This window comes from Dunckerocampus dactyliophorus, chromosome 14, assembly GCF_027744805.1.
Source record: "Dunckerocampus dactyliophorus isolate RoL2022-P2 chromosome 14, RoL_Ddac_1.1, whole genome shotgun sequence".
Lineage (NCBI taxonomy): Eukaryota > Metazoa > Chordata > Actinopteri > Syngnathiformes > Syngnathidae > Dunckerocampus > Dunckerocampus dactyliophorus.
Window position 1 is genome coordinate 10,841,267 of NC_072832.1, and position 20,958 is coordinate 10,862,224.

The 20,958-nt window shown below is 40.9% G+C and overlaps 1 protein-coding gene across 4 annotated transcripts in view; it reads left to right on the forward strand.

Annotated features, from left to right (window-relative positions):
• heatr5b (HEAT repeat containing 5B) overlaps nucleotides 1-20,926 on the forward strand; it is a 30,826-nt gene extending 9,900 nt beyond the window's left edge. For 3 of the 4 annotated variants that reach the window (XM_054797952.1, XM_054797951.1, XM_054797954.1), the window contains 31 exons: nucleotides 403-574; nucleotides 2,530-2,687; nucleotides 2,844-3,093; nucleotides 4,830-4,985; nucleotides 5,089-5,339; nucleotides 5,463-5,574; nucleotides 5,663-5,815; nucleotides 5,897-5,996; nucleotides 6,085-6,194; nucleotides 7,385-7,548; nucleotides 7,709-7,884; nucleotides 8,573-8,678; nucleotides 8,781-8,971; nucleotides 9,565-9,724; nucleotides 9,897-10,086; nucleotides 10,212-10,381; nucleotides 10,532-10,676; nucleotides 10,769-10,948; nucleotides 11,073-11,327; nucleotides 11,569-11,750; nucleotides 11,847-11,915; nucleotides 13,411-13,590; nucleotides 13,680-13,914; nucleotides 14,163-14,375; nucleotides 14,643-14,770; nucleotides 15,295-15,439; nucleotides 15,564-15,836; nucleotides 16,692-16,916; nucleotides 17,002-17,153; nucleotides 17,230-17,443; nucleotides 19,858-20,926. In XM_054797952.1, coding sequence (XP_054653927.1) covers nucleotides 403-574; nucleotides 2,530-2,687; nucleotides 2,844-3,093; nucleotides 4,830-4,985; nucleotides 5,089-5,339; nucleotides 5,463-5,574; nucleotides 5,663-5,815; nucleotides 5,897-5,996; nucleotides 6,085-6,194; nucleotides 7,385-7,548; nucleotides 7,709-7,884; nucleotides 8,573-8,678; nucleotides 8,781-8,971; nucleotides 9,565-9,724; nucleotides 9,897-10,086; nucleotides 10,212-10,381; nucleotides 10,532-10,676; nucleotides 10,769-10,948; nucleotides 11,073-11,327; nucleotides 11,569-11,750; nucleotides 11,847-11,915; nucleotides 13,411-13,590; nucleotides 13,680-13,914; nucleotides 14,163-14,375; nucleotides 14,643-14,770; nucleotides 15,295-15,439; nucleotides 15,564-15,836; nucleotides 16,692-16,916; nucleotides 17,002-17,153; nucleotides 17,230-17,443; nucleotides 19,858-20,165 — 5,523 coding nt within the window. In that variant the 3' untranslated portion in view covers nucleotides 20,166-20,926. The remainder of the gene's footprint in view (nucleotides 1-402; nucleotides 575-2,529; nucleotides 2,688-2,843; nucleotides 3,094-4,829; nucleotides 4,986-5,088; nucleotides 5,340-5,462; nucleotides 5,575-5,662; nucleotides 5,816-5,896; nucleotides 5,997-6,084; nucleotides 6,195-7,384; nucleotides 7,549-7,708; nucleotides 7,885-8,572; nucleotides 8,679-8,780; nucleotides 8,972-9,564; nucleotides 9,725-9,896; nucleotides 10,087-10,211; nucleotides 10,382-10,531; nucleotides 10,677-10,768; nucleotides 10,949-11,072; nucleotides 11,328-11,568; nucleotides 11,751-11,846; nucleotides 11,916-13,410; nucleotides 13,591-13,679; nucleotides 13,915-14,162; nucleotides 14,376-14,642; nucleotides 14,771-15,294; nucleotides 15,440-15,563; nucleotides 15,837-16,691; nucleotides 16,917-17,001; nucleotides 17,154-17,229; nucleotides 17,444-19,857) is intronic. The other variant, XM_054797953.1, reaches the window with a different exon arrangement.
• Nucleotides 20,927-20,958: the final 32 nt, after the last annotated feature.

Sequence of the window (20,958 nt, forward strand, 5' to 3'; positions counted from 1 at the left end):
ATAATACATACAATTATATGTGTAAAAGTGTTATAATTTATAATGTAGAAAAATTCATTTCGTAATTTGTAGGACTTTCAAAGCATGTAACTGATCCTACTTGATGTTCAAACTTTCTACAATGCTACTAATGTTTATTCTTGTGGCAATAACTTCTAGTAGGTACTGATGTCATACTGTAAAGCCCTTGTACATCATGACATACTTGTATTAGCTAAGCTACACAATGAAAATACAGTACGCCCTCAATAATATAAATAATATAAATATAATATAAATATAATTTCACATAAACAAAGTTCTATATATATATGTATAATTCTGTGTAGCTGCAAACAAAAAGAAACACATGCTGTAAATATTACTAACGTGACTCCATTTGGATTCATTGTGCCTGTGCAGTGTCTACTGGAACTGCAGAACGAGGCAGTATTCATGTGGACCACAGAACTGGAGAACATAGCCACACTGTGTTTCAAGGCTCTGGAAGGCTCAAACTATGGTGTTCGGGTTGCTGTGGCCAAACTGCTCGGGACTGTCATGGCCACAGCTCTGATGCCCAAACAAGCTGCTGGTACTATTCCACATTGATAAGTATCGTCACGTTTACCTTAAATGCTCCAATTAATGCCTCTATTCAGTTAACCGCAGAGTCGCCATCAGCGGTGGGGTGCGTGGTCTACAAAGGCAAATAACTACGAATTAGTGCTAGGTCAAAAAAACATTTGCATTAACGGATAACATCAGGGCAACCCCCTGATGTCGGTTTAATTAATACCACAAAATGGCAGTAGCTGCATTTGAATTATCATGAGTGGTTAGCATCCAGCAGCTTTGTCTACCTCTGCATGCACTTTAAATGTTGGTTGTGCTCCTCAGCTGTTCGAGTGAAACTCACCTTACACTTGCTGTGCAATTGTTTACAGTGAACTCATCAACGGTATTAATGAGCAATTTGCTCCTTACTGCTATTACCAGCACACATCCGTGACACTGCTGACCTTACCACTTTCAAGACTAACTTTAAAGCACACCTGTTCCGCACTGCTTTTAACTGAAAACTCTTTAAAACGTACATATTTAGTAATACATCACGTTGCGATCTCAAAATCTTGTGTTTTGTATGCAATGTTAACTTGACACGGAGGAGCTATTTGACAACCTCAGCAACCTCAGCTCCAGAGATAGGAGAGCCCACTGTGGAGTCCCCCTGCAGATTGAGGGAGTCTTCAAAGTATTCTTTCCACTGATCCACAACATCCAGAGTGGAGGTCAGCAGCACACCATCCCCACCATACACGGTGTTGACTGTGCACTGCTTCCCCCTCCTGAGACACCAGATGGCGGTCCAGAATCTCTTCGAAGCTGTCCGGAAGTCGTTCTCCATGGCTTCTCCGAACTCCTCCCATGTCTGAGTTTTTGCCTCAGTGACTGCCAGAGCCGCAGACCGCTTGGCCTGCCGATACCTGTCAGTTACTTCGGGAGTCCTATGAGCCAAAAAGGCCCGATAGAACTCCTTCTTCATCTTGACAGCATCCCTCACCATTGGTGTCCACCAACTACCCTCTCGTTCACCGGGTTAAACTTCAACATACAGGCCACAAGCGGGGGCGCAGCAAGAATTGCCACCCCTGCCCGTTGCCTCTCACTGTTGGCAACGCCAGAGTGGAACAAAGTCCATCCCCTCTCGAGAGGACTTGTTCCAGAGCCCTTACTGTGCGTTGAGGTGAGTCCGACTATATCTAGCCGGAACTCTCCAACCGTGTGCACCAGCTCAGGCTCTTTCCCTACCATTCCATGTCCCCGCCTTCGACTGCCACCCAGCTCACTTTGCACGCGACCCCTTTGGCCAATGAGCTGACCACTCATGGAAGTGGGGGACCTCTCTGGGCTGTGCCCGGCCGGGCCCAATGGGTGTAGGCCCGGCCACCAGACCCTCGCCACCGTGCCCCTCCTCCAAGCCTGGCTTCAGAGGGGGACCCCGGTGACCCGCGTTCGAGCAAGGGAAAATGTGGTCCAATGGTTTGTTTCATCATAGGGGTCTATTGAGCCACTCTTTGTCTGGTCCCTCATCTAGTACCTGTTTGCCGTGGGTGACCTTACCAGGGGCATAAATACCCCCGACAACTTAGCTCCTAGGATCATCGAGACACGCAAACTCCTCCACCACTGAGTGGTAGCTCAGTATGAATGTTCATTGTTATTATCATTATTACAACACTGGTTTTGTAGCTGCTGTGTTATGCGACAAATTTGCCAATAAATAACCACGTGATCAAAGAGAGCTATGTTTACCTTTGCACTTTTTCATGTTCTCCAAATAATTATTGAATTGAAGATAAAAAAAAAAGTTTACTATATATAATGATAATTTTAATTAGTAGAAATAATGCCTGCTTCCAATTAATGCCCCATTATCTCTGCAGTCTAGGTAAATAAACTCCCCAGCTGTAATTAGAGCATTTATGATATTCAAGTTCCATAATTGAATATGGTAGCTCATCATTGATTTCTTATTGTTTCCTCAAGTTATGCGTCAAAATGTGAAACGGGCCACGCTTGAGGAAGTGTTGGAGTTAATGGCTACAGGCTTTCTGCGTGGTGGATCTGGTTTCTTGAAGAGCGGAGGGGAGATGTTGAAGGGAGGGGCTTCGGTCAGCAGAGAAGTCCGGGTGGGCGTCACACAGGTGAGCTATATTCTCTAAAAAAAAAAAAAAAATATATATATATATATATATATATATATATATATATATATATATATATATATATATACAGTATATATATATATAACAGCTATGCATCTTATATTGCCACCTGACACCCCTCCTCCTTTTCCTCAGGCTTATGTTGTATTTGTGACTACACTTGGTGGTCAGTGGCTGGAGCGCAACTTTGCCACCTTCCTCTCCCACGTTTTGGACCTCGTGTCTCACCCACGGGCCACCCAGACACATGTTGAAGCTGTGTACTCAAGGCGCTGTGTCTCCTTCATGCTACGTGCCACCCTGGGCGGCTTACTCGGCGAGAAGGCGCAGATTGCAGCTGGCAAAGAAATCTGCCAAGCCATCAGCAAGCAAATGAGGGCTGTGGGTAAGGAGGATGGGAGAGGGGGGTCACTGTTCAGAGTATTACAGAACAAGTACTCATCCAGCGGAATTCACTTTCCATTCAGCTTCTGAAAATTTTGCATGTTTTGTGCTCGTGTTACATACATTGCCTCCTATTGATCTCATCATTATCATACCTAGACATTTTTGCTAAATTGGCACCTGATTTGCTCATGCGGCATTCCTTTCACAGTCATTTGCTTGTGAGTTCTTTCTTTTTCACGTTATACATTCACATCTACAGATATAGATATTCAGATATATAGAGATATATATTCAGATGCACTGTTCCCTCGTTTATCGCGGGGGATTAGGTTCCCTAATTACCTTGCAATAAGTGAAATCTGCAAAGTCGCCAACTATATATTTTTTTTTACATTTTTGTTTTAAGGTTGTAAAACCCCTCACCCTCGTACACTTTTCAGGCATTAACATTCTCTCACATTTCTGTCTTGTTTAAACACTCTCAAAGTTCAAATTTCATTTGAGTTTTAATGATCAACCTACTACTAGGTTGGACACAAGAAATTATTAAGTGACTAATGCGTATTTCACATTATTTCCTATGAATTATTATTTCCTATGAATGTCTTAGTGGTGCCATTCGGCTGTAGCGTTTTTGTATGCTTGTTAAAACATATTGCTCCTGTCGTCGTATTTTCTCACACGGTCAACTTCTTCTGTTTCTGCTATTGTTTACAGTATTGGGGTTAGCAAGCAGTTTACAAGGTTAGCTAGTTTGCTAGCCATGACCACAACAAGCGATGGCACACCAGTCAGGATGCAGAAAACAATGGCCGGTGCAGACAGAAGAGAGAGAATAGAGAGACACCGCTGCCTTGTACTAAGGCACGGAACTACAACACTCAACATCCCACAATGAAATTCTTCTTAAAGCGCCACACTCTTGCCTGTAACAGTGTTCATACGCTGTAAAAAAAAAAAGCCAAACAAAAAAACCCACTAAAATTGCACTAAAAAAGTCCGATAAACAGCAAGTTTGCGAAAGTGACCCGCGGTGGAACGAGGGAACACTGTATACAGATCACATAACCGTCACTGAATACAGAAGCTGCAGAGGCCATTAAATGTGCACACTCGTACCATGAACAAGCCATTTCCACTTATAGCACTGATAGATAATTGCTAATAATCTTTCACCATCCATTTTTTCATTCATTTCATTTGATAGTGATTCCTAGGCTATTGTGCTTTGTAACCTGTAAAATGTGCTGCTATAAGTGACTTTTTTATTTTCATAGTCTATACTTAATGAAATGCATACATGTGCACAATTTGTTTCCTGCAGTAATTTCTATTTGATATTCAAGTCCTGAGGATTACTGTTGATGGCATTTAGATAAAGTTCTTACTTGGCTTATATTCCAACCTTTAAAAGTTGGAAAATGCAGACCAGTGAACTTTTGGCACATACTAAAGTGTGCTCTTCAGCATTTTTCACAATAGGGATAGGGTGGTTGCTGAAGATTGCAAATTATGTTTTAAAACATCTAATGTGGAATGATGAGACTCATTTAATTTGTTGAAACACATTTTCATGCAGTTTTCAGAGTCAACAAGAAGATAATTTTCAGGCTAGTTTTGTGGACCATGTTTACATCAATGCTGGTCATATTATCTACTTATAGAAGTTGCCCCACTGTGTTCTCGAAAATATACAGTATCTATTTTGCCTTTCTCTGGAACATTTTATTTCAGAAGCAGTTGTGAATGACCTCAATGGAGAGAACAAGACTGGGGCAGCTGATGTTTCGGCCAGTCAGCATGTTATGGTGTGTGCTCTAAAAGAGTTAGGCAGCCTTGTTCAGAGTCTGAGTGCCACAGCTTCGCCTCTCATCCAGGAGCCTTCCATAGGTAAGACGTGTGCCATGATAGTCTCAGTACAGTCCATACCTAATCAACTTATTTTGACATTAAAGTACATCTCTGGTCCTGCTTGTAATGTCATCTTCCTCAGGACTTCTTGAAACAGTGACCTCAGTGCTGCTACACCCCAGCATGGCAGCTCGTTTGGCTGCAGCTTGGTGCCTGCGCTGTGTAGCCGTGGCACTCCCCTATCAGTTAACCCCGCTGTTGGACCGCTGTGCTGAGAGAATTAACAATCTCAAGAGTTCACCCGAGGCTGTGAGTGGATACAGCTTTGCAATGGCGGCCCTTCTTGGAGGTGTACACCAGTGCCCTCTGGGAATCCCACACTCTAAGGGCAAGGTGTGTGAATGAAATATTATGAGACATCAATTTAGATCTTTTAACTCACACTTGTCGATCCTGCACTTCCATTTTTGTTCTGAATGTTTGACCTCACCGTAAAATAAAACTGCTATATTGTAGTTGGTGGTGAGTATAGCTGAAGACCTCCTGCGGACAGCGGCTCAGAATAGCCGACTCTCCTTGCAGCGCACACAGGCTGGATGGCTGCTGCTGGGTGCCCTCATGACCTTGGGTTTGTGTCACAGTTTGTCATCCTTTGTATTGGTGGGGATTTAGCAGAAGCCCCCTTTCTGTCTGACTGCATCTGTATGTATACACAGGTCCTTCCTTGGTGCGTTATCACCTTCCCAAAATGCTGTTATTGTGGAGGAACGTGTTCCCTCGTTCCCAGAAGGAGTTGGAGGCAGAAAAAGCCAGGGGAGACTCCTTTACCTGGCAGGTGACCCTGGAAGGCCGAGCTGGAGCACTCTGTGGTAAACGAAGACACTTCTACTTCTTTACACTGGATATCACTCAACGTCAACACACTCTGATCCTGTCTTTTCCTGTTTTAGCCATGCGTAGTTTTGTGGCCCACTGTCCCGAGCTGCTTACGGAAGATGTCATTCGGAGACTGATGACTCCCATTGAATGTGCTATGACTATGATATCTCAGTGAGTATGAAGCCTTCATTATTGTTACTTTTGTTCCACATATGTTGACTATTTCCTAATAGATTGTGTTGTGATGGTTACTCCTCAGTGTCCCTGCCATTATTAAAGTCCATGGCGCACATCTGAAAGCAAGTGCAGCCATGGTGAGACTCAGGCTGTACGACATTTTGGCTCTATTACCTCCTAAAACATATGAAGGTAGGACATTTTTATTTATGTTTGAAAGATGTGATGTAACCAATTCTGTTTAGGTAAACCGCATCAAGTGTGTCCTCCCACTCACTCTCACAAGCAGGTGAATGACTCACAAGCTGGATAGCAATTGACACTACAATAACTCTTAGCAAGAGTTTGTGGTGCATCAGATCAAGCGTAGGTTTCAGTGCTTGTGCTTGCCTGAACAAGAATTATGTGTACATGTTGCAACACTGAATTCTTTGATTTTAGTTTTAGTCAAATACATCACCACTAATTAGTAGGGGTGTAACAGTACGTCATAGGTGTAGACCATAGTAAGGTCTTTGCTCCGTGAACAATTACAGTGCAGCTCAGCCTTTGGCTAGCGGAAGTCATAGTGCCAAGGAGAAGCCAGAGCTTGAAAACCTCTTCCAGCAGTAAAGTCTCCTGTTTGGGAACACCCTGCCTCTCGGACAAAGGCAAGGCAAGAAGACCTAAGCAGTGTACCAGCATCGTTCAGAAGCGATCAGGAACGAGGCTACAAGATAGAACTATTAATGCTACAATTTAGGCAATAAGGAATGTTCCTAAAAAAAATAAAATAATAATTCAGACTGTTCAGCGTCATTAGTTTGTTCCAAAAGGTCCGACTCTAACCGAAACGGACGTCAACTAAATAAATTCTTCCCAGAAGAAATCATGTAAATCCATTCCAGAAAGCTAAAAATACTAATACAAAACACGTTTTAAATGTTTTACCATTATAGTTTTACATGCAGTAAACAATTAGAAATGCATCTAAATACATACATATATATACAGTACATACAAATAAATGATGAATGAAAGGGATAAATGAACATGTGGTTGAGCTCTCTGCCACAATCATGTCTTTAATGAAGGTAAAAATAAGCTGAAATGTTCATTTCTCCCTTTCATTCATCATTTATATGCATGTATATACATGTATGTATTTATATGCATTTACAATTGTTTTATGCATGTAAAACTAGGGTTGTCCCTATCCACATTTTTGTGCCAATAAGCTTTTGTTACAAACATGAATTTGTGGTTTTGAATATGGTACTTTACTGTCCACGCTCACAGTAGTTTTCACAGTGCGTGGCTCATTGTTTCTACAGCGGTGCTGATTTCCCTTTTAAGAACAAATCAATACATTGTATTTTAAAACCTGTACTGTACTCTTGCAGGCATCTTCAATGCCCTCCTCAGGGAGCTGGTGGCAGAATTCACTTTGACCGACAACTCGTCCAACACCACCACCTCTTTGCTGCGCTCCCTCTGTCACTATGATGACAGTGTGCTCATGGGCTCCTGGTTGCAGGAAACTGACCACAAGTCCATAGAGGATCAGGTAGAATGACAAAGAATTTTGTCGATTAAAAATATATCACCATGTGTGCTCTGTAAATGGAGATATTTTGTTTTCATTTTCACCACTGATTGTTTTTAATTTGGTCTCAGGGCCACGATAGAAAGTTATTGATTTCCAAACTATTATTGTTGCCTAATAGCTGCAGCCTAACAGTGCGTCTGGAAGCGGGGCTCTGGAGCATGATCCTTCCTCCATTTACTTGCGAGTGCCTGTTGGTGAAGCCATTCCAGGGCCGCTCCCTTTGGGAGTGTCAGTCATAGATGCCTCTGTGGCTCTGTTTGGTGTAGTATTCCCCCATGTGTCTTTCAAACACAGGTGAGCAATTGAGTACAGAGAACTAGTACAGTAATCCCTTGTTTATCATGGTTAATTGGTTCCAGACGCGATCATGATAAGTGAATTTCCGCGAAGTAAGATGACTTATTTCTAAATGGAATATTTTCGTAGTTAGAGCATAGAAAACCTGATTACGACCTTCTAAATAACATTATTAGAGCCCTCTAGACATAAAATAACACCCCATCACCTTTACACTCGCAATATAGTAGGCATAATAACAGAAAATAAGCCATTTATGACATAAATTAGACTTGTGCTCATGTGTGTTGCCATAAAACGTAACATTACTGACATCTAGTGACTAGTGTATAATACTACATCTTTGAATGCATCTTTTAAATGCCTTATATTTTTGTATTTTAATTAATTTATGCTTGAAAATTTTGGGGGGGGGGAATCTAACATTTGCTTTAATGTGCATATGTTTAATAATAGGGCATTCTCAACCACGAAAACGTGTGATTTATTAATATATTTTTGAAAAAAATAGGTTGATGCTGCGAAATTTGAACTGAAAGTGCCGAGGGACAACTGTACTTGTAATACTCATCAACAATCTGAATATTATTTTTGGTTTAATTTGTTTATGTTCGCTGCTGTTGTTTAACTGTGATACTAGGTAAATGAATAATTACCTTAATCAGTCTTTCCTTACATGTTTTAGGTTGCAGATGCTAGACCACTTTGCAGAATGTATCAAGCAGGCTAAAGGTGTTCGTCAGCAGTCTGTCCAATTGAACATCTTCACTGCCGTGCTGAGTGCTCTCAAGGTAAGACAAATCGTAGCCATCATAAGAAAAGGCTATCGTATTTCCTTATTCTTCTAGTATACATTGACAAGCAGCATTTCTGTTTTTATGCCTTGCTTGAAGGGTTTGGCTGAGAACAAGAGTAGTTTGGGCCCAGAGGAGGTTCGCAAGTCAGCTCTGGCCCTGGTGATGGGGGCCCTGGACAATCCAAATCCCATCCTGCGCTGCGCTGCCGGTGAGGCCCTCGGCAGAATGGCTCAAGTGGTGGGAGAAGCTACTTTCATTGCCAGAATGGCACAGACCAGCTTTGACAAGTACGTCTTTTACTCTCCTTCCTTTTGAGATTAGACTTAGTCAGCATTCGAGCAGTATACAGTGGATCCCTGCATACTTGATACTTGATTCAGCAATCACGGCCCTGCAAATTCTCAGATTTTTTTTGTCAATAAAAGATTTTTTATATTTTTTTAAACAGTTTTTCACAGAGAACACATCTCATTCACCTTTTTACAAACACTTGACAATACAGGTAAAATGTACAGCATACTTGCACCACTGTTAAAAGCCTTTTACATATTTATGTCTTTTCGTCAAGCGTTGAGATTTTGCGCTTTGTTCGGCAGTCCTTAAATACACCGTAGTTGCACAAAAGTGAAACTTATACAGTATATAACTGATTCCGTCTGTTCATCGATCATCTTAAATTATTATTCATTAGTGGTGGGTACCTGTACATTTTTTTAAATCAGTTAATCACTGCTTTTCAAGCATTCGCTGGTGGCCCTGGTAAAATAACCCCCAGTTCTGGAAAGAAAATATATTACATTTTCATGTTAATTTTTTTCTTTATTTTAGCTCCAGTTGTGACTTAAAATGATCCCTATTTTCTCATGTTGTTTGTTTTCAGACTAAAGTCAGCCCGTGATGTGGTGTCAAGGACGGGTCATTCACTGGCTCTCGGCTGTCTGCATCGATATGTTGGAGGGATTGGCTCTGGCCAGCACTTAAAGACCAGTGTTAGCATCCTACTGGCGTTGGCCCAGGATGGATCCTCTCATGAGGTCCAGGTACAGTAAAATACTCAGCAGGAAAAGATTTATCTAGGTTTTGGGAGTGGTTTAAACCTACAATATTTCCACATATGTATCTGATTTCTTTCTGAACTGTTATCAAGGGTAAAACTTAACTGTTCACTACATTCATAACATCTCTGTGTAAATACTTTCTATTTTATAACAGACATGGGCTCTGCACTCTTTGGCTCTCATTGTGGACTCAAGTGGTCCCATGTACAGAGGCTATGTGGAGCCCACCTTGTCCCTGGTCCTTACCCTGCTCCTCACAGTGCCCCCATCGCATACAGAGGTGCATCAGTGTTTGGGTCGTTGTTTGGGTGCGCTCATCACTACCGTTGGACCAGAATTACAAGGTAAAGCGATCAGATAAAAAAAAAAAAAAAACTTCAACTGCACTCGATTTTCCCTACCAGCAGGTGGTAGTATTACCAACTTTAATTTCCGTCCTTTTTGTCGCCTCTACCTACCTATTATTTAGGAAATGGTGCCACCATATCCACCATCCGTTCGTCCTGCCTGGTTGGCTGCGCCATAATGCAGGATCATTCTGATTCGCTTGTACAAGCAGCTGCCATCTCATGTCTACAGCAGTTACACATGTTTGCTCCTCGTCATGTCAACCTCTCAAGCCTGGTACCCTGTCTTTGTGTAAGATGACTGGGAATTTATCATACATATTTCACTCTGTATGGATGTTGTTAAATTTGGTCTTTGGTCTTTGGAGTGTTAGCGTTAATAACAGCGTTTATTTATTGCTGTTGGAGTAATATGTTTGCCATATGACGGGAACCTTCACAGGTGCATCTATGCAGCTCTCACCTGTTGCTGCGCCGTGCTGCTGTAGCCTGCTTGAGACAACTTGCTCAGAGAGAGGCTTCTGAGGTGTGTGAGTATGCCATGAGCCTGGCAAAGAAGGCAGGGGATGGTAAAGACATAGCAATATGTGAGTACAAATCTGACAAGAACATTTTGCGCAGTCAGAATTTCCAATGAGACTCTGGGGATTTACTTCTTTTGACTTTGTGCCTGGTTCAGATCTGAACATCACTGAGACGGGTCTGGAGGGGGCACTATTTGGTATGCTGGATCACGAAACAGACAGGAAACTGTGCTCAGATATTCATGACACGCTGGGCCACATGCTGTCATCGCTTGCTGTGGAAAAGCTTTCCCATTGGCTTAAACTCTGCAAGGATGTCCTTGCAGCAACAACAGGTGATTCTACAAAGGAGAGGAACAAGACCCATTATAATTTTTTGTCTCTTGAGAAATCAAGATGAGCTACTATGAAGCAATTCTTCTCTTTTCAGCGCATGAGTGTGTCCATCTGCCCTTTCAGATGTAGGAGGAGCTGTTGCATTTGAGGTGGAAAAAGATGAGGAAGACTCAGAGAAAAAAGACGAGATGGACGATGACATCATGTTCACGGGTCTAGGCGAAGATGAAAAGTCCAAGCCTTCAGTGGCTCCTCGTTGGGTGACGAGAGTGTTTGCTGCAGACTGTTTGTGCCGCATCATCCTGCTGTGTGAGAATGCGGACAAAGCGCACTTCGACCTGGCAGCTGCCCGTTCTGCCAAAGCTAAGAACCCTAAAGGTGAAACTCCTCACCTTTTGGAAAACACTGACACATATCACTGAGTAAAGATTTAGGTATATAGTGTATAATCCGGAGTGTGCACAGAACGTGGAGCAGTGCCTTGCAAAAGGATTAAATAGACAGTCCTTCGTACTGTTTTCTAACTGATGAATGGATGGCTCACTCAAGATACATTCCTTCCATTCATATGCATTCCACACACAATCCTTCAATTTCCTTCCCATTTCTCTTTGCCTAGGAGATCTACTGGTGCTCCATTTGTCTGATCTCATACGGATGGCTTTCATGGCTGCCACAGACCACAGTAACCAGCTGAGGATGGCTGGTCTGCAGGCCCTGGAAGACATCATTAAAAAGTTTGCCTCTGTTCCCGAGCCTGAGTTTCCAGGGCACGTTATCTTGGAACAGTACCAGGCCAATGTGAGTCAAGAACATTATAGCAATTCAATTAAATGTCAAAATAAGTTGTAGATTCACTTACATGTAAACATTGAACTGTCGATCATATGTGTTTAGGTTGGAGCTGCTCTCAGACCTGCTTTTTCGCCTGATACACCATCTGATATAACAGCTAAAGCATGCCAGGTAAGACACTTTGTTTTTTAGTCATATTTTCCAATTAACTGATTTCTTATTTTCCCTGTAGTCAATACCTTTGCATTATTTTATAGCTTGATCACAGGTCAACAAAGGTACTTAATAATGTGAATATATTAAGATTTTGAGTAAATCAAATCAAATCAAACTTAATTCATAAAGTGCTTTTCAAACATATAAAATGCAACCCGAAGTGCCCCCACTTGTGACCCCAACCGCACACACACACACACATGGACATTTACCCATAGAATTTAAATATGGCTGAGCACAGAGGAGCCAGGTGAGGTCAGGTAAATAATCAGATTAGTTTCTTGCTTAGTATTACTAGCTCCTAAATGTGATTCTGATCTGTTTTGGAAAAAAAACCCCATAATAATAGTAATGTTGTTTTCTTAAAAGAAAATGCAGTTTTTTGGGGATTTTTCCCATCATCCACAATCATTTTATGAGACATTGACATATGTCTTTCTCTTTTCTGTGCATTCTAAAGATATAAAAACAGCTAAAAAAGACCCAGCTAAGAATGCACGTAATGGGGAACACTTATTCCGCCTATAAAGCCTTCTGGAAAAAAATCTAAAAAGCCCCAACAATGCTTTATTTACATATAATGTGACATGCATATTAACCAAGCTAGAGCGACATTGTTGTTATTATTAACATTGTTACGTTGACCAAAGTACGTTACTGGTGTATTGACACTTTGCCACAGCACACTGGCTCGCTACTAGCCGGCTAGCGACTAGCTTCAGCACACATTCCCACGCAGCGCGTCAGTGCCGTGTACACAGTGCCTCAGGCCACTTCCAAAATGTAACACTACATATTGGAGCTGCTGCTACTGCTGCTGTGTTTGTGTTTTGACTTTGGAAAAGTTAACGCTAGGTGTGGACGTTCGTTTCTGCGTTGCTATGTGAAATCAACGCACCCCCGGAAGGAAGTTCCGGTAATGCTTAAAAAGACCAAAACACGGAAAAATACTGTAAGTATAACATGTTATCATGAATGTACCTGGTACAGCATGGATGTAAAACTCTAAAACCTTCTTGGAGGTTTTTGGAGGTGTTTTAATAGTGGTCTTTGTAGGCAGCATAGCTGTATCCCGTTACGTGCAGTAATGAGCTGCCTCTTTTTATCTCTTTTTATATTTTTAGAACACACAGGAAAGAGAAAGACGTGTGTTTTTGTCTCATTTAAGGATTGTGGGTGACGGACAAAATTCCAAAACAAGTGCATTTTTCTTTTTAAATTCTGCTGGTCTGTAGTATTTCATCATAACACCTCTTTTCTTTTACACTTTTTTTTAAGTATGTAAATAGTATTGTTTTTAAATTGTATAATGATCTCCTGTGCAATCCGCATAAACAATGTTGTGTACGTACAGTGTGAGTGTATGTGCATCAAATAATGAAAGAGCGCAAGCTAAATCGAGAGCTGTAATGAAGAATTTGGCCACTTTCATTGCTGAATGTGACCACAGGTGTGTAGCACTTGGATTGGTAGTGGTGTTGTAAGTGACCTCAACGACCTGCGGCGAGTCCACAACCTGCTCGTCTCATCACTGGACAAGGTGCAAGCTGGGAAAGGTTCATCCAGTCAGTTATACAGTGAGAGTGCCACCACGATGGAGAAACTGGCTGTGCTGAAAGCATGGGCAGAGGTGAGACCTGAGACCAGATGTGTGTTCAGTTTTAATTGTAATTGTGTAAAGAATATAGATTATAATCATGCATGGATATTATTGTGTAGGTTTATGTGGTGGCGATGAAGATAAAGAAAGAGGCAGAGGTCAAGCCTGACAAACCAGTCCGAAGTGGAGATGAGGAAGAGGATGATCTGGGTGCAGATGTTCTTCCACCTGACAGTCTCATCACTTTAGTGCAGCCTGAACTGCCCTCGCTGAGTCGGCTGTGGTTGGCCATGCTCCGTGACTACGCTCTGCTCACTCTGCCTGCTGAGTTTTCCAGTCAGCTGCCTCCTGATGGTACAACATCAGATAATGAAATGCTCTTCTTTGTTTGATGCCCGGTTCCCATCTTTTCTTTCATGTTGATGCCATAGTCTTTTACGTTTTTATTCTACTTTTGGGCTTGGCGTTACTCCAGCTAAATTGTTTCTTTTTTGGCTTATCATTGTTAGCAATACAATGGGAGAAATACACATTTAAAGTAGCTTGACACACTAACGAAATATTGCGCAAGAAATGTAAAATCCTACGTGATGTGTGTTCAGGTGGAGCGTTTTATACTCCAGAGACGATTGACACAGCGAGGCTCCATTACCGCAGCTCGTGGGCTCCTGTCCTGCATGCTGTGGCTTTGTGGTTAAGCAGCACTGGCTTTGGAGCTTGTGAGGAAAAAGAGGCTCCTGCCGTCCACACAGGAGCTCCATCCACCACCAAGACCTTTGAGGAGTCTGTCAAAGACAGGATGCATCTAATGTTAGGTACATACTGTACATACAATTAGCTGTAGTAGTTTTCCTTTGTTGGTTGCTCACAATATCCTGAAGCTGACACCTTTGTGACTTCATACATACAGCATGGGGATGGGGTTATTTAGCATTCACCTTTTTAAAAAATAAATAAATGAATAAATTAAGAATTATTTTGTTGACGTCACTTTCCTGTTCCACTGAAAACGTTGTGGAAAAGCAAAGGAAAATAATTGTGTGAACATGCCCTAAGCTTATTTTTTTTCATTGGTCTTTCAGGTGTCAGTATAGAGTTCCTTTGCTTCCCCAGACCTGAGGAACCCATTGAGCATGTCATGTCCTGCCTCCAGGCCTTGTCCACTCTGCTAGAGTCTGCCTGTGCAAAGACCCATATCGCAGAGGACCAGGTAAAACAAAACAAAACAGAACAAACAAAAAAACACTGATCACTTTTTCACACAGGGCCATGTAGGTTTTGGATTTTTTTTTCTCCCTTAATAATAAGTTTCATTTCAAAACTGCATTTGGTGTTCAGTTGTGTTGTCACTGACTAATATTTAAAATTGTTTTATTATCTGAAACAGTTAAGTGTGACAAATATCAAACATACAAAAACATAAGAAATCAGGAAGGGTGCAAACGCTTTTTCACACCACTGTATACCCTGTAGCTCTTTCACAGTTGTAGTTCAAGTGACACATTTGCCGGGATCTCCTCGGCGCAAACATCTGATAAATACAACATGGCCATGTGATATTTGGTGCCTTTACAAGGTGACACAGGCCACTTGAGTGCTCCATCAAAGAATAGCCTAACTGATTATGAGTTGATTGGTTAGGAGGATCTTTTGAAACGTGTTTTGCTTAATAGATCTTTGATGTCAAGGCCAGAGGGTACAAGTGTCATTAACTATGTTGCTTTTGTTTTCTAGCTGTTGGCAGTGGAGCTCCTGAATGTACTTCACAGACTGCTGTTGACCCGGGACCCGCCTACTGTCCAGCTCCAGGTTACTGCTGTGGTACAGGAGACTATAAAAGCTGCACTAGACCATCTGCAGCTACAAAAGATCAACAAGGGTCAGAACTATCATATTCTACATCTGTGTTTACTATGTAGAGTCACTGTTGTGTTTCTGCAGAAAATGTAAAAAAAAGTACTGCAAGTATTCATTTATGTTTTTATGAATGTGTATTTTCACAGGCAAAGAGGACGAAGGCCAGATCGATTCTCCACTCATCCTCGGGGAAGGAGGACAGTCAGGCGAGCTCGTCCCAGGCAGCTCTTTGGTGTTTGCAGCAATGGAGCTGCTGGTTTTCATCCTGGTTCGTCACTTACCACAGCTCAATACACGTGTAAAAGATTCACCGAGCCATGTGCCGATGAGGCCTCAGCGACTACCTGAGGAGAGTGCACGCCTTGTGGCAAACACAGTTTCCATTCTGGCTGAACTGCCCTCGCTCTGCTCTCCTGCTGGTATGGGTTTCTGCAACAGGACATGCACTTACGCACACATACCATGCGGCATGTAGGATAGAAATTTCAACAAAATAATGATATTGTCTCACTAAAAATACAACATTTTGTCGTATTACATTGCTACAGTCTATACTCCAACTCACAAGGACACATTATTACAAAATATTAAATAACATTTTTTAAAATGTATTGATTTATTGTAAATATATTTATATATTATATATAATATATGTACACACTATAATATAATACATATTTATATATAATGTTGAAATTATTTTGAAATCAATGTATTAATATATTATATATAATATATGTACATAATATTTACCATAATACATATTTATATATAATATATAAATAAATTAATTTCAAAATAATTAAATTTCAATTTATTTAAATTAAATAAAAAAATACAAAATACAGAAGTGTTACTTTTTTCCCAATGTCTACATACATTTGTAAAGATGTATGTATTTCTACCTCATCACAAAGATCTGTGTACATACACAAAAATCATTTGTCAGCTGTCAAGTGCATTTTGTTCAGCAATAAGCCTGCAAAAGCCGAATAATAATTCTGACGCCGCCACTGCTCAATACAGAGAGTTATTAAATATAATCGTCACTCATCTATGTGGAGTCCAGGAAGCGATATATACCTGTGTATAAATATATATTTTTTTTATCACCCTTGCCGGTCATACCAGAAAATGCTATTTATAGTTTTCAAAAGCTGTGCTTTTATTGTAAGAAAAATAATTATTTTGTACTTTTGAATTGTGCTTTTATTTTTACTCTTGTGTTATTCACTATGAACTTACGTCCATGTTGTCATGGTTTCTGTTCACAGGAAGCATGACCATTCTACCTACTGTCCTCTTCCTAATTACCGGGGTGCTGAGGGAAACTGCAGTCAAGACTGCTGACAACTCGGTACCTACGTCTGTGTCTGCTGCGCTGCAGGGCATCAAGACCATCATCACCTCCCCACTGGCTCACGTGGATAGCCTGCAGACGCAGTGGACAGCCCTTGTGAGAAGCAGTCTGGCCTCTGTACTTGAGGACTCTCAGCCAGGTTTGTGCATACTGTCCACCCTTCTGAAATAATGACCCCTCAGGAGAGGACATGCTCTATGTCAAACGTTTTTGTTTTTCTTTAGATGAGTCCAGGCCTGATTTGGATGAGATCAGCATGTTAACAGCAATTACACTATTCCTGCTGTCTGCTAGTAATGAACTTGTAGGGGTGACTGTCCTGCAGAAGGGCTGCATGGAGCGTTTCCGTAATGCCCTCAACTCCAGTGATCCTTGGGTAAGTGCCTGAAACTAAGAAGGTTCCTTTGTTCACGTTTGTCATTTTTCCACTCTGTTTTGTTGCTTTACTACAGGTTCAGGCAAGGTGTTACCAGCTGCTGCTGTCAGTGTTTCAGCATTCCAGCCGTCCCCTTTCTACCCCATACATTCATGCTCTGGCTCCCCTCATGGTGGAGAAACTGAAAGCAGTGGAGTGCAGTCGGCCAAGAACTACCGCGGAGCTGCAGGCTGTGCAGGAGGGCATCAAGGTCCTAGAGAATCTGGTCGGCATGGGTGAGGAGCAGAACCGTAAGTATCTCTTTGCTTAATGGCTCACTAATGTACTGTATTTTTTTCCATTTAAGTGTTAAGCTTCAGGAAAGTGGATCTATTAAAGTATTTAGTTCAGTGCCTGTAGATGCTTACTAGATCAGCACAAAAGAGCGTCAGAGACTATTTGTAGAATGCCAGCTCCAGTTTACTGACAATTTTGTTAATGTTGGTTCTATTAATATTCATACCTTTTTTTCATATCCTCTGAAAAGTCCATTGCATAGCTGCACAGAGGATTTTGATTTTTGATAATACCACACTCTGACTATCCAGCTCACACTAAAGTACAACAGCTAGAACATTAATATAAAATACATAGATATTTTTACTCAAATTTGAAATGTACCACTAGCACTTCAAAGATCTTGTATTCTGCATTGTAATATAATTAATCATTAACTCATTCAATCCCAAAGATGTATTTATACAGTTTTTAAAAACCCAAACGCTCCCTCCCAAAGATGTATTTATAGGTCTCTTATGTTTTTTTTTGTGTGAGAGGCAAAAAGAGGCGATGACGCAACTGCACACTAATAGAAGTCACTGTCAGTGCAGTTTTAAGCGATAAAAACGGCCACAAGGTGGCAGAAGTGCATTTGATAAGAGCTTGGCATGGATCTTTTGCATGTAAGTCAAACTTGTCTATAGCGGCCACTAGAGGGAGTCTGCAAAAGTGGCTGCTATAGACAGGTGGCCTCTATAGACAGGTTGGCGTCCAGTTTGAATGTTGACCAGTAGAGGAAAAAGGGAAAAAAATAATAATAATAATGTTAATGATGGCACTGCGGACTGCTGATAAAAGTTGTACAGCACTACTAGGCTTGTTATTATCATGGTTCATGGTTTTAATCCTGAACATGCATGAGTCAAACAGTAGCACATCACATAGTACAATTCACAATTTTGCATGTCCAAAAAGGAGTAGGAAGAAGCAAAGCTTATTTAATCCTACCCCTCATGAGTTTCACATCAGTTGCAATACATTTATTCACCTCTTGTTCTTCCAAGTGTACTTTGTAGGTCTACATGACAATGTAGTGCAATCATAGTCAAGGTTTTTACTTGCTAAAAGGAAGCTAGAGGCTTAATAATAACTGATAACTAATAAAATACTTCAGTTAAGTACAACCGAACTCAGTTTTCCTCCCACTGCCGCATGCATGCTAGCATATGTTTTTTTTTTATTGTAGCGTCGCTGGGAGCACGTTCTGTTCCCAGCCTACTTTGCGGTAATGTTTTGGTGCAAATGCTCTTAAAGTTACATGTTTGACCAGGAAATAGCAAGCTCAAAAGAAGACGGCTTTTTTATGTGGAACAACTGACAGTTTGTGTGGATCTTGTGAATGATTGTGACAGAGCTAGGACTCAGTAATTAAAGTCTACACACAACACCTTCATTGATTGAAAAACAAAACTTTTTCGTGCATGAAGCTTCTACTTGAGTTGGTAATTTGGCTGCTATATGCAGGTCAGATATTGACCAAGGGAGACAAAATGGGTGGCTGCTGGCCGCGTTGGACAGGTGACTGCTATACACAGGGTTTATAACATGTAAATTTGCTGGGGGGGATTTTTCAGTGGCTGCTATAGGCAGGTGGCCCTTCTATAAAGGTGGCCGCTAAGACAGGTTTGACTGTATTTCCACACTAAGCAGCAAGGAGGATGTGTAAGAGCAGGGAGGAGTTTAGTGTGCAAAAGGTTACGCATGTGCATGCGTTAAAGTTTCCCTACAATGCGTGCACACACACAGTTTAGTTCCAAATGTGAAAATTGTATTAGTTCATGGTGTTATATTTGCAAATAAATTATTTTGATGTAAAACAACCCTTTTTTGTGTTGTCTATGTTATGGTGCAGTTGTTTAGATATTTGAGCTGCCACAAAAGCAAAAAAATGTGTCAAAGTGAAAGTTATGCTTGAAAAGTATCTTTTCACAAAAAGTTGTTTTTCTCCCTTTTATTGTTGGGAACTGATATATTCATTTAGAACTTACGTATGTTCTAAAAACAGAAAAAGGTAGAAACAAGCTTTTTTTGTGATGTGATTCTTTTGGTAGTTTATGTTTATAGAGCCATAGCCACACAATATTCTGTGTGCAAAATTGTCTAAAATGGCCGGTACTGAAGGGGTTGAATTTTGAAAAATGGTTGGGATTGAATGAGTTAATTGAAATGTGTTTTATTGAATGACCACCAAAGTTCAAATTTGGTGTTGTGTGTGTGTGTGTGCATGTGTGTGTGTGTGTGTATCACCCGTCTGTGAATTGCCAAGCAACAAAAGCATCCATCTACATGAATACTTAATGTGTATTATTTCATTATTATCAACATATTCATTTTCTATGCCACTTGTCCTTCAACACATTACATCAATTTTTAATGTGTCCTATAGGGGTGCAGTTGGTGGCTCTCCTTGTTCCAACTCTCATCACCTACCTTTTGGATGAAAATGCCATTCCGTCTGCCTCCCAAGCCTCCAAAGGCCTGCATGACTTTGCCCTTCAGAACTTAATGCGTATCGGCCCTCTATATCCAGCTGCCTTCAAGATGGTAATTGGTGCTGCACCTGAGCTTAAAACCCGTCTGGAATCTGCTGTTCGGGCGAACCAGGCCAGCAGCAAAGCCAAAGATTCAGCACGGCAAGCTCAGCCAACAGTCCAAGCTGCACCAACCATCAAACTCAAGACAAGTTTCTTCTAAACCCTTCAAATGCTCTTTGCACTCTCACAGACTACTTTAATCTCTCTTTCAAGTTTGCTTTGATTTGTGTCCACAGGATGTCTGTATCAAGTAGTGTCTTGAATGTACTGTACCTATCTTCACAAATTCAAGTTGATTTCTTATGAATGTTCAAAGAAAGGGTTTTCCCTGGAAAATGTGTTGTACATCATGATGGTGCAGGTGTATCGTCAGCTTGTTTGATACAAGACATTAGCTACTTTTTCCCCATGCTAAATTTTGTTTTACCTAATTGCCCTTTCTTATTTTTCCATCACCTTAAGCCTTACGCTAGTAATTTCCATTTGATGTTGTTGTTGAATTCTGTATGTTCCAATGCCATGTTTTAATTGTGATTAGTCCATAAGCATTGTTTTTTTTAGTCTTATATTGAATGTGAGCACTGCATATTAAAAAAATGTTAAGGTTATTCTGTAATTTAGCTTTTTCAGAATTAGCTGCCATGCTTAATTTGATACTATGGATGTGCAATGGTCCCACTCATTTATCTTGAACACAGTCGCAAAATGATTTAAAAGCTACAGTACAGTAGTTATCAACCAATTTGTTTGTAAAAAATGATATGATTATGATTAGTTAATACTTTTGTATTGTCCTCTGAGGGCAATCACAACGGGTATAGATTATTGCTCACTGATTGCATTCAGATGTAAATAAAGTTGCATTGACCTCATCTTCATGTTGCGTTATTGATTTTTCCACATCATTAGTTGATAGTTGAATAAATATATATATTGAGGCTTACTCCCAATGT